At 43.5% G+C, this 20,054-nt stretch overlaps 1 protein-coding gene across 3 annotated transcripts in view; it reads right to left on the bottom strand.

Moving 5' to 3' along the window:
* The window catches only part of EXT2 (exostosin glycosyltransferase 2), a 146,022-nt gene that overhangs the window by 63,346 nt on the left and 62,622 nt on the right, over positions 1-20,054 (bottom strand). For 2 of the 3 annotated variants that reach the window (XM_052652388.1, XM_052652387.1), the window contains exon 8: positions 15,022-15,153. The exons of the other annotated variant lie outside the window; for it this stretch is intronic. In XM_052652388.1, the coding sequence (XP_052508348.1) occupies positions 15,022-15,153 (132 nt within the window). The remainder of the gene's footprint in view (positions 1-15,021; positions 15,154-20,054) is intronic. 3 annotated transcript variants of the gene reach the window in all.

Raw genomic sequence — 20,054 nt, 5'->3', positions numbered from 1 at the left:
TAACAGATGGAATGATGGACTGAGAATCTCTGTGTCAGACAAGTCACCACACTTCTGCAGACCTCCATTTCCTTGTGTATGAAATATGATGATGGAGAGGCAGGCAGATCTTAAAAATAAACAAGACTCCCCTTCTTCATCTATAAGAATGGCGCTAGCAGAATGCTACTTTGGGGATGCAAGGATTCAACAACAGATAATACACAACAGAGCCTATCTGGGTACAAAACTGTGCCCTCTGTAAATTTCAGTTTTGTTCTCCAGAGTCCCATCCAATTCTAGAATGTATGTTTCCATGTGATAGAACATTACACTAGCAGCCTTATATCAATGCCACTTACAAAATGCTCCCACATGCATTACTTCATTACTATCTCATAATAATCCTGTGAAATAAGTAATAGTTCATTTTATAGGTAAGGATAACAAATTTTAAAGAGATTAGAAAGCACAGTGTCAGGCTCCTAAATGGTCTGGAACTCCGGTTGATTCCAAAATGTCCTTTTCAATGGCTTAGATTAGTAATTGGTAATCAGTCACTAACCACTACCCTATTCTTCTGAAACTATTATTGCCCCCTAAACCCAGTCCTACAGATGAGCAAATTGCTGTGAAGAGACATTCGGTAAGTAACCTCAATTTACTGGGATCATCACCAGGAAAGAAGGGATTAAACCTTGCAATTCAAGTATTTCTGAGCTATTGTTAGCTTTCTGAAAGCTTACAGGTTAAACCCATCTGAGTACTGCTCTAAAAATTCCAGTTACTATCGGAGTTTTAGCTACTTAACTTTTTTCTTTATATAGCATTGAAATCCACATTTGGCTCAATGCCTGCCCTTCTTCTATAAAGCCAAACTACTGTCAAGAAGAGCGGGAGGGTTGCTCCTGATTGCTTTTCAGGTAGTAGAGGAAAAAGTTGACATTTTATCCTCTTCTTGCTCGGAAAGGAAGCCAATCCTTTATAAGAACCCTCATCTGACTGCGGCTTCCATCAGTGGGATGGACAGAAGCCAGTTAAATGGCTCAACCTAAGCCGTAGTCAAAGAATCTAGATGAGAGAGGGTTTCATATGCTGCTGCTTTTAATAATTCATGAGTTATATCAGTCTGCAAGTAATAAATTTCACCAAATATATCTGTGGTAAAACGGTTTAAGATACTGTCTAATCAATTAAATGGGTAAATACAATAAAGTAGGAGCAAATTCAACATGTTGATTTTACTGGTTCTTAACTTTGTATGTTAAAAATAACAGTTCAGCTGTTTGATAGTAAAAAATGTGAATTATTCTTAAGACACAGTCTTCAAATTCACCATCCTCATCCCTGGATCTGTTACTTAGTAACTATACCGAAAACACTTAAAAAAAAAAAAAACTTCAGTGAAAAAGCTAGTAATATCTCTGATTCAAGCAAACAGGCTGATCTATAATCCCAAGTGTTCAAGAATGCTAACGGCGACTCAAAACACTACTTCTCACGAGAGGTGAAAACAACTTTACAGTTTCATCTGGCTATCCCACACCTGAAATACTCAGTTTGAAAGACAGGCTCCTTCTCTGGCCTGAGCATAAAAATGTTTGCTGGCGGCCCACTGACTGTATTTCAGAGGTCAGCTATGGTATGAAGGAAGACATCACTAGCTTGGTAAACAGACACTCTTGGGAAAGATTAAGTTATAGCTTGTGGCCTCCAAGCTCAAAGTACCTACACAGTTATGACCAAGAAAATCAAAGCTTTTGTACAGTTTTGAGCTGACAGGAGTATTAAGGTCAATACAAAGTGGAAAGAACAACCTCTAAAATGCAATCATTTCTTAACTTCTCCGGAATTCCAATAAGGTGTATGTTTTGTCTACTGTGTTTTAGCTCTGCTTCCTCCTGGGGGGAGGAGAGGGGGAGCATGAACCACAGGGCACAAAGGACAGGCAGGGAATCAACAGTGGGCAGGAGCTCAACATATCTGGGGAGGCAAAAAAGACAGCGTCTCTTGCTGGACGACAGACAGAAATGTAGGATAAAATATAACAAAATTTTTTTAAATATTAAGGAAATGGAAAGATGCCAGGAACCCAAATCAATGAGCAAACTGCAAAGAGAGCTGAAGGCACCGTGGGGAGGCTGTCACTGGGCCTAGCGGCACAGGGTGTGGACACTCATACCCACGTTGGACGAGGAGTACAGCTTTGGGCACGGGGGCAGAGGGAGCTGCCAGGGGGCCTTACACACCAAGCCTGGACCCTTGAAGGCCTGTACAATCAGCAGAAAGGTGGTCCTGAAAGTCCCTCCTAGAACATGGACACACAGAAAATCATCCGTCCTTTTCAACCTGAGTTTGGACGGGGGATGCTTCCAACAGAGGCTAGCCCTCGTACTGGTGTGGGGTTTAAATGGACCCTCCCTGTGCAGTATGGAAACCTCTGACCGAGAAATTAATGTTAAAAAGTGATTTATCTCTGCAATACCTCCTGGAACATCTGGAACAAGCCACAAAACAAGAACAAACTCTCTGGAGAAATACCTTCTTACCCCCAGGTGGTGAAGATTTCTATAGAAAACCTCACCAGAGATGAAACTCACATTCCAAAATTACAAAACATATAAGGAAAAAAATGCAACAAGAGCAACAGGCAGTAGACAAATGACAGGATTAGAACCCACGAGAAATTTTAAAATCGAATTACTGGAGAATATAAGGTGAGTATCTCAAATAATTAAGATACAAAAGAGTGAAGTGAAAATCTGTATAGGGAAAAAAAGATACTATGAAAAAATATCAGGCAGACAGATCTGAAAAATAATCAGAGCTTCTAGAAATAACTACTGAAATTTTAATCCCAATGGATGGGTACAAACACATTGGACATGGCTAAAGAAAAGAGCAAAATAGATGAGAGAAAATTTTCCAACATACAGCACAGAGTTAAAAATGTGTAAAACATAAGGGGGGAAAAAAAAACCAAACTTGAGAGACACAACAACAGAATTAAAGAGGTCTAACATGCATTTAATAGGATTCCAAGATCACTGAGAATGACAGATACATCATATTCAAAGAGAAAATGACTCAGAATATTCCAACACTGATTAAAAGACACGAACCCTCAGGTTAAAGAATAAAAATCACTCTCAAAAGCAGATAGAGAATGGGAATTAGAAATTACCATTTGGCAACCATTATAACAATTGATTCAGACAAGAAATCATTGGTGGATGCTAAACCTAGTAAAAGTTTGAGGAGTAACAGGATATTTACACAGTCTCAAAGTATTTCCTCACAAGACACATTAAAAGAAAGAGGTAACTTCCCACTGGAAAAACCTCTGAGTGAAGTTATCATGACTACCAACGGGACAAATTGACATCATGTGTCCTCCAATGTGATACACCAAGAACCAACATTACTTTTGTGACATTCAATAATTTGAAATGGAATGCATACTTTAATGCAAAAGCATCAGACAAATCCAAACCAAGGGATACCTTCCAAAATAACTGACATGTTCTCTTCAAAAAGACCACTGTCATGCCAGACAAAGAAGGACCTGAGAAACTGTTCTGGTAGAGGCTAAAGAGACATGACAACTGGACACAAGCACTGCCTGAAATCTTCTGCTGTACTGGACGTTATGGAGATAACTGACAAAATCTAAGCAAGGTCTGCATGTGTGTGCTCAAATGCTTCAGCGGTGTCCAACTTCTTGCGACCCTGTGGACTGTTGCTGGCCAGGCTCCTCTGTCCATGGGATTCTCCAGGCAAGAGTACTGGAGTGGGTTGCCATGCCCTCCTCCAGGGGATCTTCCCGACCTAGAGATTGAACCTGCATCCCTTATGTCTCCTGCACTGGCAAGTGGGTTCTTTACCACTAGCGCCACCTGGGAAGCTCAAGATCTATAGGTTAAATAATCATATTGTATCACTTCTTATTTACAAATAATTTGGGTGATTTTATGAGAAAGATCTAGGAGTAAAGGTGCCTCATATCTGTAACTTCCAAATGGTTCAGGAAAAAAAAATACATAAATATGAATGTATATGCGTTTGTGTGCTTACACACACACAGAAAATAAAGGAAATGTGGCAAAATATTAATGTTTGATGAAGGGTGTGCAGAAACTATGCACTGGTTTTGGAAATTTAAGTCTAAAATTATGTCAAAATAAAAAGTTAAAAAATATACATAATTTTAGGTCTGTTTGAGCAAGCAAACAAAAGCCAGATAAAGGAACATAAACTGCCTAGCAAAGCGTGGAAAGCTAACCCTTCCAAGGATGATGGTTAGCAGACTGAGAAATGGGAAGGCCTAGGTGTCTAGGGAGGAGGGACTCTGAAAACAGGATTAAGAAAAGTTGGTTCCGAGATCCCTTAAACCTACATGCACAGGCAGGTCCATGCCCTCCCTGTCCTCTCCACCCACTGCATCTTAGCAGGAGGTTTACTCTCTGGAGAAAATGAACTAGAGAGACCTCACACTCCAGAGACACAAGGCCGGCAGGATGAGGCGCCACACCAAATACGGCAGATCCAAAGATCAGCCACGGCATGAAGGATGAGGCCTGGTCTCCTTCCCCATCCTCCTCCCCAAAGACACGCAGCCCAGACTGACTATCCATCCTCGCCTGCTCCCAAGGGCAGAAAGAGTATCCTTTGGGTCAGTGAACCAATCCAATAGAAATAACCTAGGAGTACCAACAACGGGGTAAACAGTTGAGTCCCTGTCCATAAACTTCAGTAAAGCCCGAAAGTTGACAAGCCAAACCACGCACACAGAGTTTCCCATCAGTTTTCAGTGGCTCACTCTAATACGAATAGACTGCTGAAAAACATCAGGTATTTGAAGAAAGTTTCCAATATGAAAGACAGAAAAGAAAGACCTGATGATGGAATTCAAAGGAAACAAATAATACAGGGAGCTTAAGATAAATAAAAACAAAACCACAAATATCTTCAGAAAGAGAAAGTACCGTATCCTTAAAACAAGAATAGGAAGCTATAAAAAAAGATTAAGTAGAAGTCAAGTAAAGACTTAGAAATCAAAAGTGAACAAAAACTTTAAAATGAAAAGTTAGAAGATAAAATTGAGAAAATATCTAAGAAATTAAAACAAAAAGTCCATTAAGACAGAAAGAAAAGATAAGAAAAAAAAGGATCAGTCTAGCACATTCATCATCAAGGTAACCCAAGTTCCATCCAGAAAAGAAGAGAGAAAATGGGGCGGGGGGGTGGGGCAGGGGAGGTATAAAATGTGAAAATTTCCTTATAAAGGGCCCAAATCAGTATCCAGCAAACAAAAAAACACTCATACCAGGGTGTATCATCATTAGTTTCAGAACACAGCATTTTCCAGGAAGATTAAAAGTTTCACACAAAAGGATCAGTAATTAGAATGACATCTCAGGTTTTTGAGATTAAAACAGGAAGATTAGCGGACAATGAAGCAATGCCTTTGAAATTCTGAAGAAAAGCCACCTCGATCAGAATGTTATTCTAGCCCAAGCACAGCACTGCACACAGCTATTAATCAAGGTGAAAGAGAATAGATGCATTTTCAGACATGCAAAGTGACAGCAAATTTACCCCCCAACAGTCCCTTTTCTGGGGAAGCTACTGGATTAAAAAAACAAAAAGAAAGAGGATGTTAGAACTTGAAAACAAAGAATCCAACAAAGAAGAGAAAAGAAGAGAATTGCGAGAATCATGGTGAACAGAGAATTGAGGCTGACCTCTGCACAGGAGACCTAGAGAGCAATCAATCCACACTGGAGCTGCAGGTGCAGGCCACGGAAGAGAAGGGTGGGAGGGAGGGAAAGAGAGAGGGAAGGAGGGGGGAAAGCCCATAGTTCACTTGCGCTTGACCATTTCACTCTTCCTTTGGAGAACTTAGTAAAAAGCAGTGATAGGAACATGGAAAACTAAGAGAGTGTTTTTGTTTTCTTTTTTTTTAAGGCAGCTATGCATTTACTCCCTGGGGAAAAAAAAAAAAGTCATACAAGAAAGGAAACATAACCATGTTTTACTACTTGGTTCCGCTGACACCAACAGTTATATAGTCCTAATAATGCAACAATAAACATTCCTCTAATGAAAAATGACAGCACTGCCCCACTGGTAAGATGAGAGGGAAGAGTGCAGAGGAAGAGGCAGGAACAGGAAACGGAGCACTAACTCTACGGAAGTAGGGAGACAATGTCTGTGATAGAGAAATTAAAACAACAGCACTTTCAGCCTTTTATGAGAAGATAGGAAAATAAATATCAGAGGAGAGCTGAGGCAGCTGCCCCTCGGGAACAGGCCTTAATTTTAGTTACAGGCGTTATTTTATAATTTGACTTTTTAAACCACACGTGTTAAGCCATTCTATTTTTTTCTTAAACATGAAATTAAGAAATATAGCTGAGAGATAAAACAGAACCAAAAATCAAGACCCAAACTCCAGCTGGAGCAATGCGGGAATTTTTCTCCTCTGCAGCTGTAATGACCATCTCATTAGAAAAATTACACTCAAATATTAACTGATAGGTCTATGTTAACAGTATAGGATATGAGAAATAGAATTCATTACCCCTGATGTTGTGATACCAGACAACCCATTTTCCCAGTAACCTCTGCTACTGAACCTCTTAAACTGACTCGCAGGAGAAAGAAAGTGGGCCCTGAAGCAAGGGGAAAGGGAATCGGATGTGCCAGTGAGTGACAGCTGGTGTGTGAAGGATGGCTCTGCCAAAATACCCAAGGTGTCCTCAATTCATCTGCTGCCAGACCAAGCTCCACAGCCTCCGAGAAACTACTCCACTCGCTGCCCTCCTCTATGGGACATAAGGAAGCAGTCAGGTGTTGACTCATGAATGCCAGCATCATAAAAGTGAACTCTACAAAAGCCCGGGTGGGTGGGGAAGGTCTGCATCCAGGGAAACCATGCGCATGGCTTGACCTCCGCCACCGCTAGAGTCACCATGCATGCATGGCTACCCGGTCGCACGAGTCTCCCTCTCCAGGAAGGATGCTCTGATTGACAGGACCCCCTCCGCAGCACCCCCTGAGTTTGGCCCTTCCTGTGCCTTACTTACCCTCCCCACCTGGATCTGACCTGCGACCTTGTCTTTCCCACGTTACTATCTGACCATCAGAATTCTTGGCATGGGGCCCCGGGTCAAGCTCCTGGGAACTTCTTGCGTCTCTCGCTCCTCAGACCCAACTCGGCTTTCTTTACTCCATGACCTGAGACCTTCAGGCTTGTTTCCGCAGAAGCAAGTACAGCTATGAGACAATTCAATGGCGAAGGCAACTCAAGGGAAGGCCTGGCACTGGGGGCAGGAAGGCGGGCCTTGTGAGCAACTGTGACCCTGTAAATGTGGTGCCTCTAAAAACAAGAGACTCCAAAACACTTAAACTTACTTAAAATTCAAGCTAAAATTTCTGAATTCCATACATACTTCAGCCATATCTGTCTGGGCAGTGGGAGGAAGAAGGGGAGAAAATAAGCCAAAAAGGCCTCCTGGGAGAGGGGGGTGGGCAGGGGAGGTGTTCAAATTCCAGAGACACATTCCACAACCTGGAAGTTAAAGGGCAGGGAGTGGAGTTAAACAGACTCAGGGTTCTGCTCCATGCATCTGAGCTGGCGCTTCTTCGGCCTGCAGAGTGATTTATAGCTTGTTAGTATTTACAGCTGAGTGATATTTTCAGCGGCTTATACAACCACAACCTCTGTGAATGAGGAGGGCTGCTATCTGGACATCTAAGTACCGGTAGCCCTGAGTTCTTCTTGTAGCTGAGACAGATGTGGGCTTAGCCCAGGCTCTGGAAGCTTCTAATCAAGCTCCAGGGGTGCAGAAGAGGCACTGGATGGGGGGAGAGGGAGAGCCTTCTCCAGGCAGTGAGTCAGGACACACACAGTGAACCAATCCCACATCAAAGCACAGCCCCTGGACTAGCTACGTTGACACTACTTGGGAACTTGCTAGAAATGCAAATCCGAGGACCTCACCCAGACCGACACCATCTGAAACTAGGGGTGGAGTGGTAGCAATCTGCGTTTTCAAGAGCCTTTCAGGAGCTTCTGACACGTCCTGACGGAACCACTTCCCCAAGAACTAGGGGCAACAGCAGGCTCTGCTGCATCGAGTCCACAGCTCTGACCCTGCCCTTCACGGGTGAGGACTGCCACCCGAGCAAGTGCTCTTCAACAGTCCTCCCGCCTGCTGAGCCTCCCCCCTCTATCTTCAAAAGCTGGACCCAGGCTTACAGGATGCCTAGGTGAGTGCATATAATCCGCGTCTGAGGCCTGGCTTGCAGCGAAGCCGCCACACGGGCTAGATTTCATAGGAACAAGTTCTTGCGGTCACCCTTATTCTTATGCTGGGTGCAACAACCCATTGTCAGTCACTTCCCCACTTTTCTCGTCAGTTTGCCAGGTTTTCTGTCAACAGCTACGGGACCCCAGCTGTCGTCCCCTTTTCTGTTGCTCTAGGTCCAGTACAGTCAGTGTTAAAAAAAACAACCCGGGTTATCTATACTAGTGTTATCTATGACAACAAATCTGAAAAACTCTGCCAGAAGGAACTAGGCAAATAAAATTTACCTGCTCGGGTAGCTCAAATGGTAAAGACTCCACCTTAAATGCAGGAGACCTGGGTTTGATACCCGGGTTGAGAAGATCCTCTGGAGGAGGGTGCGGCAACCCACTCCAGTATTCTTTCCTGGAGAATCCCACGGACAGAGGAGCCTGGCGGGCTGCAGTCCATGGGGTCGCACAGAGACGGACACGACTGAGCAACTGACACTACCAAATCACGTTAGGACACTATGACGAGGCGGAGTATAACCCTTCTAATCCCGCTGTACAAAAATAACACGGGAAAATATTCCACTCTACGTGATTTTAGGATTATATTACGTTTATTATTTTTTTTTAATGGTCACCGAGAGGATACAGTTTTGTTGGCACAGGCCAGAAATCCAAACACTCATGGCTCTTGGCCCGCTCCATATCCACACATCCTCAATGCTCCCGGGCTTCAGTCTGTGTCCTCCTGACAAGCTCACGTCCCACAGGCGATCAGAGGTAAGCTGGGGGAGGGTGTCCGAAGAGACCCCCCCACCAGCCACCCAGGCCAGGCCCAGATCCAGGCACCAGGCCCGCCAAGAGGGAGACCAGAAATGGCACACACCTGAGAAGCAATACAGGCGGGGAGTGTTTGGGGAGATGGTAAAGTTTTGCTGATACTTGCCAAAAAAAAAAAAAAGGCGGGGGGGGGGGGGGAATGAAAGCCTCAAGAGACCGTAAAATGCAGGCATCCTTGACAAGAGGAGCTAAAAATTTTAATGATTAAGAACAAATGTGTCATCCCTCACAAAGAAACTTGCATTTGGTGAGAAATTCCTTCCAAAGAGAAGATTCGAGACAAAGGGCCCATCTCTCCAGACTGGACCACTCTGCCACTTTAAAGTTGTGCTCCAGAATGACCTACTCAAACGTTTTCACCATCTGAGAGTATAGCACAAGCCAGATAATGTAATCGGCTCACGTTCTGGTTACAAACGAGGAAGGCAGAGCATCTGGTGATACAGGCTCTGGGTTTCTGCACGGCCGGCCACCACCTCTCCGTCTTCACCACGCACACACAAGCCTTTTCTTTTTTTTAACATTAAACTCAGGCAGTGGCATCTGGCCAAAAAAAGGCTCTCTGCTCTCAGCCCTCCTCTCCAGCTGAGCAAGCTCAGAGCATAGCTGGAGGCCCTGACTGCACATCTTTGAAAAAGCCAGGCCAACCCTTGATTTACTGACTGAGATCCACACCGACTCCCACCTTGGGGTGCCTGATATGGTAAATTTGATGGAATCTAGAGGGGAGACTCCCCTGCAGGCTGGGCTCATAGTAACCACATCGAGGACAGGTTAAGTATTTCTGAAGGGGCGGGGGGGGGGGCGGGAAGTTAACTATAAATAAATCAACGCTATTCAGGTTTTCTGTCAGTTGCTTTCACTGAAGAAGCAGAAATGTACAACCTACAGCTTTAAATCAGGGCTCTCATCACCTGAGCTCCTAGAATGTGGTAAAGACTAAATTCCCCTTAAGAAAGAAAAATAAATAAATAAAGAATATATTTTGCAGTTGCTTATTCAGATCTATGCTTTTTATACTCATCTTCTTTCCCAAATTGAGTCCATCATTCTGCTTTGTCCTCAATTAAAATATGCCTATTTCAAAACTATGAAACTTCATATACTATTTTCTCCTAGTCTGTATTCTTATGAAAGACAGAGACCAGAATCTCAACCATTTATCCTCATACACTTTTCTTGGAGCTTTAGATAAAAGTACAGGAAAGCGCCCACTGTCTCCACATTCTCTAGCTGGGTCATGATTATCCCACCTGTATGAATTCTCCCGCAGAGCAACAGATGTGATCTTCTTTGTCTCAAGCTTGTACCATATGCTCAGAAGAGTGGAAATGTTTCAGCCCGGAGGAGGCTCAATGGCTCCCATAAAACTCCGTAAGCCAGTTAAGACATTCTGTGGGTAGAAGGCCTGGGCTCCTGCTTGTTTACGCAACTTGCCCATTACGTGACCTTGGACGAGTCATCAGGCTCTGTGAGCCTCACCAGGTCTGCTTCAGGGATGAGAGGGAATCTTTCGCTTTTCTTACCTTCCCAATAACATGAAGGTCAAATAAAATAAAGGCTTGTCACATCAGCATGTGAGTGAGCTGTGGATGGTTCACATCCTGGAAATTCCACCCTCCTCAATCCCTCCTTCCTTCTTTATGTATAAAGGGCTTCCTACCTGAATTAAATTGCTCTAGGTATTATAAGGAATACCAAGATAACTCAGAAATTCCCTTAAGAAACTTAAAATTTTACAGGAAATTGTACTTCTATGGATGTTAAATGGCAGGAAAGAAACAGATAATATGCTTTAAGATTTACAAGCAGGAAAGATCACTTTCTGTAAGGGGTCCAGGAAAAAATCTCATGGAGAAAGGGGTACATGGCCAGGGCCTCCAAGTAAAATACCTAAGACCAGAGGTGATGGTGAAGAACAGAGTCCAGTGAAAGGAGTAATGGTCACAAGGGCACAGGGAAAGAAAAGCAGAGAGCAAACACAGGAAGGACAGTGTTGTGGAGCCAGAAACCTAGTGCTCCCCAAAAGGGAACAGAAGGAAATCAGGCTAGAAAGGAGGCCTGGCGCTGGACTGTGGAAGGCCCTGCTGCCAGACCATGTTTGGACTCCAACGCCACCCTGGCCCGCAATGCCCATGCACTCGCACTCCCTATTTGGATAGACAACACCATGCTCCTCACTCTTCCTAAACGCCTTCCCAGTTAGCACAGCCGGTGGTCCCTGGTATCACTCACATTTGGGTGGTGGTTTAGTCGCTAAGTTGTGTCCAACTCTTTGTGACCCTATGGACTATAGTCTGCCAGGATCTTCTGTCCATGGGACTTTCCAGGCAAGAATACCGGACTGGGTTGCAATTTCCTTCTCCAGGGGAACTTCCTGACCCAGGGATCAAACCCAGGTCTCCTGTCTTGCAGGCAGTCTCCAGCACAGCAGGCAGATTCTTTACCAACTGAGCCACCAGGAAAGCCCCATCGCTCACATTTATCCTCCCTGATTCTCACATTTATCCTCCCTGATTCTCACATTTATCCTCCCTGATTCTCACATTTATCCTCCACTGATTCTCACATTTATCCTCCACTGATTCTCACCTGGGTTCCTGAAACAGTCTCCTCCTGCCTTTGGCCTTGTCCTCCTACAACAGAATCACCCTCCACACTGATGTCAGAATGACCAAAAATGCAATCTCACCCCATGACTCCTGTGGAGGTGCTCCGCTGATCTCCCATCACCCATCGGAAACATTCCAGTACCTCCCTTAAGATGCCAGGGGTTTGGCGATCTGGGCCCTCGGAAGGCTCCACCTTTTGCGTCTCCCTCACAAACACTTCACTCCTGCCACACTGACCCCCTCAAAGTTCCTGAAGCCGCCATGCTCTCTTGTCCCTCTGACCTCTGAATTTGCTGCTCCTTCTGGATGGAACCAGAAACCCCAAAATTCATTATTCTTGGCCCACCCCCTCCCTGTATCACATCTAACGCTCACTTGCCTGAGTCTCTGTCCTCCAGAGAACCAGAGGTAAGCTGGGGGAGGGGGAAACCTAACTTCCCCCTTTCTCACACAACACCCACCCTTCCTTTTAACACTTAACAGCATTAAATGATGGTCAGTTAACATTGTTCTGGAAGCAGCAGCCAAGGCAATTAGATAAAAGATAACAAAAGGTTCAAGTGTTAGAGAAAAGAATAATTAGCATTTGTAGGTATCACTGTACATCTAGAAGACACAAGAGAATCAACTTGAAAAAAGTCAAACAATTACAGAACTCAGTCTGAGTATTACAAGTTTATATATAAAAGCCAACAATGTCTTCATACAAAAGTAATCAGTTAGGAACTAAAATGTCAGAAAGCATGAATTCCTTTATCAGAGTGTAAGAATGATAAAACACCTAAGAAAAAATTTTGCAAGACTTGTAAAGGACCTGTATAAAGAAAGCTTTAAAATTTTACTAGGAAGACAAATCTTGCTTCCAGATAGCAAGACCTACTGCAATGTAAACTCCCCAGTGGCAATGGATTTTTCTCTGCTTTGTTGACTGACATATCTCAAGTACCAAGAACACTACCTGGAATAAAACAGGCACTCAGGAAATACCCACTGAACGAATACATGCCAAAAACAATCTAAAAATCAGGGTGACCCATCACAGTTCAAATAGCATTTATATTTGTATTCTGGGAGCAACGGAGAGAGAGATCAACCTTCCAAGTGAGCAAAAATTCAAGTACTCAGGGTTACTGAAGGCATGGAGAACCCGAATAACCAAAATGTTATTGGTGGAACTATAAACTGCTGTAGTCTCTTGAAAGAGCAATTTGTTAGTATCTATCAACACTCAAGTCCATGGGGTTGAAAAGAGTCAGACAGGGCTGAGCGACTGAACTCACTGATTGACTGATCAACATTTAAAGTGTGCTTATTCTTCTAGTCATGTCTCTGCTGTGATTAATTCTACAGATATATTCACACATTTATGTCCAAACACACCTGAAAGGATGGGTGGATGCAATAATATGCATTCCCCCTATTATTGTTGAAATCAGACCTGCCTGTAAGATAGACCTAAGCGATGGGATCACATACAGCGGTCCAACGCACGATCTTAGGCAAAAGGTGATTCCAGCGGTCCTTAAAACTGAAGTATCCCTATACAGAATGAAATGGAAGTAAGCCCATGATTTAGTTTTAAAGTAAAAAAGGCAAGGTTGAGAATAATATGCATAGTGTGACCCCATCTGTATTCTAAAATTATACAGTACGTCTATACAGGAACAGAAACATTCTGGTAGGTTACCTTTGGCAATGAAGTCAAGGGAAGAGATGGGCAGAAGGAAATCTTCCCTCAAGGAAAACAGAAAGATGTCTGGTACTGTTTCGCTTGCCTTGACCGTTTTACTTCCTCTCGGGCACTCCCGTTCAGGAGTACCGCCCGCCCTCGCCCGGGGCTCCCTGGGCATTCCACCCACAGCTCCACTGCAGGACAACTCTTACAACACCCTTCTTTCTGGGCTTCCCAAGTTAGCGCTGAGCTCCTCAGAGGGCAGGGCCTGGCTTCCTCTTCTGCTTTCTCAGCACCTGGTAGAGGGCTGGCACACAATAACCCCTTAAGAAAGGCAGGAGGAAGACAGGAGGGAGGGAGGTGGGGAGGGAAAGAGAAGGCTGACCAGATGGCAGCACACAGCACTGTTAACAGCGGGTAGAGTCAGGAGACAAGGATGGCTGGCCACAGAGAGAAGAGCAACGATTCAGTGGAGAGGAGCCTAGCTCTTTCACGCGGAGGGCTCGGGGTCTCGGAGCCAGACAGCAGGTGTGCCCCAGAGCAGAGACTGCGCCCCCTACAGCTTCAGGTACTTGTCCCTCCCAGGCCACAGGTGCCTCATGACTCCTGCAATTAAGGACGAAGCTCTGAGAGTAGCATCTGCCCACTCCATCCTGCTGCTGGAAGGAGCAAGGGGTCTCCCCACCCTGAGCAATCCCTAATGCCTCTCTATCATTTTTGCTGATGATGTCCTGTACCAGGGGCCTGAATGTTAACTGACATCCATGTAAAGCACTTAGTTAGCATAAAGCACAAGAGGGAGTGCTCAAAATATAAGCCATCACTAAATTGCTTAGAGAATCTTTTCAAGAGTTCAGCACCACCATTGCAAAAGCCATCAGGAAGTCTTCCATTTCCAACAAGACCCAGGCCTCCCAATTTATTTCTGCAATAAACAAACACACTGTCTTCCTAAGCACATTTAAAACAAACTGCTGCTTCAGTGTTTGTTACTTTTGTCATCATTTCAAAATTAAACTGGTCCTGCGTGCGTGTGTGCTAAGTCGCTTCAGGCGTGTCCTACTCTTTCGTTACCCCGGGGCCAGTAGCCCGCCAGGCTCTCTTGTCCACGGGATTCTCCAGGCAAGAATACTGGAGTGGGCTGCCATTTCCTGCTCCAGGGGATCTTTCCAATCCACGGGTCGAGCCCGTGCCTCTTACCTCTCCTGCACTGGCAGGTGGATTCTCCACCACTAGCGCCACCGGGGAAGCCCAAACTGGTCCTGTGCTGTGCTTAGTTGCTCAGTCGTGTCCTGCTCTCACGGACTGTACCCCGCCAGGCTCCTCTGTCCACGGGGATTCTCCAGGCCAGAATACGGGAGTGGGCGGCCATGCCCTCTTCCAGGGAATCCTCCCAACCCAGGGATTGAACGTAGGTCTCCCGCACTGCAGGCAGATTCCTTACCATCTGAGCCAACAGGGAAGACCAAAACTGGTCCTACTGGGTCCCACATATTCTAGCACACTCTTGTATCTTAGAAAGCTCAAACTTAAATCACCTCTACAAATTCAGTACAGGTTCCATCGTCCTGTGTGCTGGCCTGTGCCTGACGCGGCTCACCCCAGCATTTACTCACCACGGCGGGAGGGTCGTTCCAGTCTTCATAGGAGATGGCGGCATATGGATAGACCCGATCGCTGATGATCTGCAGGGTGGCCAGGGCGATGGCCTCGATTGACTGGAAGTATGCTTCCCAAAACCACCGTGCCTGGGAAGAAAACCACACTGTGTGAGGGAAGAACCAGAGGCTCCATTGCAGGCACCTCTGGGTCGGGGTCATTTCCTTATTCTCAAAGAAGAGCAAGCCCAAGGCAAAAGCCTGCCCGCTGTGCAAGGCAACTCCATCAGAGTGGGCTTTCATCCAAGGCAGTCAAAACGGGACATGAGCACAGGCAACGCACATGGAATTCAATTTAGATATAAAAGAAACGACGTGGGGATGAAATGTCAAGTTTACAGTCTTTATTTTGAATATTACTACTAAAGTGCACATAAAGTACATTCAGCACTCTTATAATTACTATCCAGATGTAGAACATTCCAGCACCCCAGGAGAGTCCTCTCTGCTGCACCCCATCAGTATCTCACCTCTCCAAGAGTAATCCCTACTCTGCTTTCTCCTAGCCCACTACGGAATTCCATATTAATGGAACCAAACGGTGTTTACTCTTCTATGTCGGACCTCTTTGGCTGAACACTGTAATATTGAAATTGGATTTCAGTGTCAGGTTATGCTGGCCTCATAAAAGGAGTTGAAAAGTGAGTAGAAAAAGTTCTGTTCTTTGAGAAATGTTAGGTGAGTTTGGCATTATTTCTGCCTTGAAAGACTGAGAAGTCATCAAAAAAGCCATCTCAGGTTTTTTTGGGGGTGGGGTGGGGTGAGTAACGATTTCAAATCATGGATTTTCTTTCACAGACATAAGATTCTGCTTATTTTCATGTCAGTATTGTAGGTGGTATTTTTCAACGAATCTGTTCACTTTAATCTGTTAAATGTTTGGACTAAACGTATGTTAATGTCTATTTAATGCCTATAAAATCTGTAGTAATACTTCTCATTTCATTCCGGATACTGATCATGTGTGTTTTCCCTTCGTACTTGATCAGTCTTACTGATGTTTATCAATTTTATTAATCTTTTCCATTTCATTTTGTTGCTTTTCTTCAGCTCAGCTCAGTCGCTCAGTCATGTCTGACTCTTTGCGACGCCATGGGCTATAGCAGGTAGGCCTCCCTGTTCATCACTGACTCCCGCAGCTTACTCAAACTCATATCCATTGAGTCGGTGATGCCATCCAACCATGTTGTTCTCTTTAATCCCCTTCTCCTCCTGCCTTCAATCTTTTCCAGCATCAGGGTCTTTTCTAATGAGTTGGCTCTTTATATCAGGTGGACAAAGTATTGGAGTTTCAGCTTCACTATCAGTCCTTCCAATGACTATTCAGGACTGATTTCCTTTAGGATTGACTGGATTGATCTCCTTGAGAGTCCATAGGACTTTCAAGAGTTTTCTCCAACACCAGAGTTCAAAAGCATCAATTCTTCAACGCTCAGCTTTCTTCATGGTCCAACTCTCACATCCATACACGATCACTGGAAAAACTGTAGTCTTGCCTAGATGGAACTTTGTTGGCAAAGTAATGTCTCTTGGTTTTTAATATGCTGAGTTTGTCACTGCTTTTCTTCCAAGGAGTAAGCGTCTTTTAATTTCATGGCTGCAGTCACCATCTGCAGTGATTTTGGAGCCCAAGAAAATAAAGTCTGACACTGTTTCCATTGTTTCCCCATCTATTTGCCATGAAGTGATGGGACCGGATGCCACGATTTTAATTTTTTGAATGTTGAGTTTTAAGCCAGCTTTTTCACTCTCCTCTTTCACCTTCATCAAGAGGCTTTTTAGCTCCTCTTCACTTTCTGCCATAAGGGTGGTGTCATCTGCATATCTGAGGTTATTGATATTTCTCCCGGCCATCTTGATTCCAGCTTGTGCTTCATCCAGCCCAGCGTTTCTTATGATGTACTCTGCATAGAAGTTAAACAAGCAGGGTGACAAAATACAGCCTTGATGGACTCCTTTCCTATTTGGAACCAGTCCATTGTTCCATGTCCGGTTCTAACTATTGCTTCCTGGTCTGCATACAGATTTCTCATGAGGCAGGCAAGGTGGTCTGGTATTCCCATCTCTTTAAGAATTTTCCAGTTTGCTGTGATCCACACAGTCAAAGGCTTAGCATAGTCAATGAAGCAGAAGTAGATGTTTTTCTGGAACTCTCTGCAACAGATGTTGGCAATTTGATTTCTGATTCCTCTGCCTTTTCTAAATACAGTTTGAATATCTGTAAGTTCTCAGTTCACATACTGTTCAAGCCCCTCTTGGAGAATTTTGAGCATTGCTTTGCTGGCGTGTGAGATGAGTGCAATTGTGCGGTATCTTACTTACTTACTTAATTCTTCACCTAACTTTTTTTCTATTTTGTTCCTTTCTGCTTTTATTTTTACTTTCTTTGGTTTTGGGGGACTTTAATCCATACTGCATTTAGATTCCTGAGATTGAAGTTTAGATATTTCAACCTTTCTTCTTTCTTAATACATAAATACAAAGCTAAAAATTTACTTCTATGTACTATTTTAAATGCATCCCACACATTTACATATCATTTTCATTATAATTTAGGTAAAAAAAATTAATTTCCATTGTAATACTTTCTTTGGCCCAAAGGGCATTTATTAATAGAAGTATATGGTTTAATTTCCAAACATTTTCGGATTTTATATTTATCTGTTACTGATTTCTACTTTGCACTGTAGTCAGGGAACATACATGTTATGTCAAAACCTTGTAATTTATTTAAACTTGATTTATGGCCTGGCACATTGTTTATTTTTGTCAATGATCTATGTGCACTTTAAAAAGAGTATTTTGCTGTTGATGAGTGTAATGTTTTACAATTGTCAAGCAGAGTAAGTTGATTATTTAGTACGATCTAAATATTCTATACCTTTATTGATTGTTCTCTGCCTGTATGCATGTGTGTATGTGTGTTTATTTCCAAAATTTTTACTTTCAAATTTCTGCCCTTAAAGTTTGTCTAAAGATTATCTCTCATAAAAAGATATAAATGGATTTTAATATTTTATCCCATTTAAAAATCTTTGGCTTTCAGTTGTACATATAGTCCATTTATACTTAACGTAATTTCTGATACAGTTAAGTGTTTGCTCATTTTATTTGTTCACAGAGGTCCACAGATGTACCTCAGTGTAGCTCTTTGTATTTATCCTACTGAGAACTGTATAGCTTCTCTAATCTGTGACTTTATGTCTCCTGATGCTTTTAGAAAACTCTGTCAGTATTTTTTTAAATGTTGGTTCTATCACACTCTCCTCTTCTACCACTCCAAATACACATGTATGTAAATGTTTTCACCATGTCCTGTATGTCTCTTATTCTCTTTTCTATATTTTTCCTCTCTGTGCTTCAATCTGTGTATTTTTCCACTAATATTCCTTCTGGTCCAATAATCCTTTTCCTTTTTCAATAATCCTTTATCCTTTGTGTGTGTAAGTCTATAAATTGCTATTAAATCCATGTATTGAACTGTTAATTTCACTTCTTATATTTTTCATTTCCAGAATTCCACTTGGCTAAGAAGATTTTGTATCTTTGTTGAAATCCTCCTCCTTTACTTCTATATTATTGAGTATTGTTAGTTCCTGACTGATAACTCCAATATCTGAATAAACTTTAAGTCTCTTTCTGCCATCTCTTTTTATTCTTCATTTTGGTCATTTGGTTTCAATTTCTACCTTGCATCTTAATTTATTAGATACCAATATTCTGCATTAAAAATTACGGAGATTCTGGACAATCCAGATTATCTTTCTCTTAAGAATATAACACATTCTGCTGGCAGGCACAGAGAATGCAGTCAGACCACTTTAATCCTGTCAGCTTCAACTTTGGTCAGGACTAACTTTCAGCTTGCCCTTAGTCTGAAGGTGTGGCCTTCTGGGCCTTCAACCAAAGCCTGGGGTGTTTCCCAGGACCCCTCCATCCTGGCCAGCCCTGAACATGGGCCTTTGTCTCATTAGCGCTGTATATGGTTGCCGAAACAGCTGCACAGCTCCTTAGGCTCCCAGCTGCCTCTTTCTGCAGGGAGTCCAGGAGTCTTGCTCTGATCGCCTGCACCTTAGGAGTTGGCAAAGACCTTAACGGAAGACTGCACACTCATTTTTTGTTTATTTCCCCATGATTCCCTTTCTCTTGAGACGTTTGTCCTTCAAATCCCAGATACTCTGGGAACTCCCTAACCCCAACCTGTCAGCCCTGTGGGGCTGCTGTTTCCGGTGAAGACTCCATACCCAGGACTGTGAATTAGAAGTCCTTGGGGGATGGTGTCAGAGTGAACGGGCAGCTCCTCTCAGGGTGCTCCTGTCTCTCAGGAATTGTCCCTCAAGTCCTGGCTGCTCTCTGAACAGTTGTTTCATCTATTATAATGAGCTTCTGTACTTCTTTTTCTTTTATTGACAGGAGGGTTACTCCCAAAACAGCCACTCTGTCAGAGTCTTCTGAAAGAAGATAGTTTCTTATCCAAGCAGACTTTAAACTCGATTCCTAAGGAAAGCAGGATGCTGATGCCGATGACCTCTCCAGCTTCACTTAGCCTACGATCCCACTCAAAATCAGAGGCTGTTTGCGTTTATGCAAGGGGGCCGAACATATCCAAGTTTAGCATGAGAAACTGGAAGCATAACCAAAATAGGGAGAGGAAAAAAAGACACTTTCTAGTCCAGACTTACTGACTTTGGGTCGGTTTCCTGGACAAGTCCTCTATTAGTTAAAGCCTTGGATAACTTCTGAGTAATATGACAACTATTGTTTCCACTAACAATAAGGAGAAGGCAAAGCATCACAATGAGAATTTCTCCTATTCAGAGAAAATCAGAAACAGATTTAGCTTCCAGGGGCATCTGACTTAAGCCATCCTGCGGTTTGCCATCTGGGTACAGCCAGGGGGGCCTCTTGGCTGCCTGCTGCTACTTCGTAGATACACTCCACTCACTCCAGTCTCCTTCCTGCTCAGCCATGCTGCTGCTTCCCCTTCCATC

This window comes from Budorcas taxicolor, chromosome 15, assembly GCF_023091745.1.
Source record: "Budorcas taxicolor isolate Tak-1 chromosome 15, Takin1.1, whole genome shotgun sequence".
In the NCBI taxonomy this organism is placed as follows: Eukaryota; Metazoa; Chordata; class Mammalia; order Artiodactyla; family Bovidae; genus Budorcas; species Budorcas taxicolor.
This window is presented reverse-complemented; position numbering and strand designations above follow the sequence as displayed.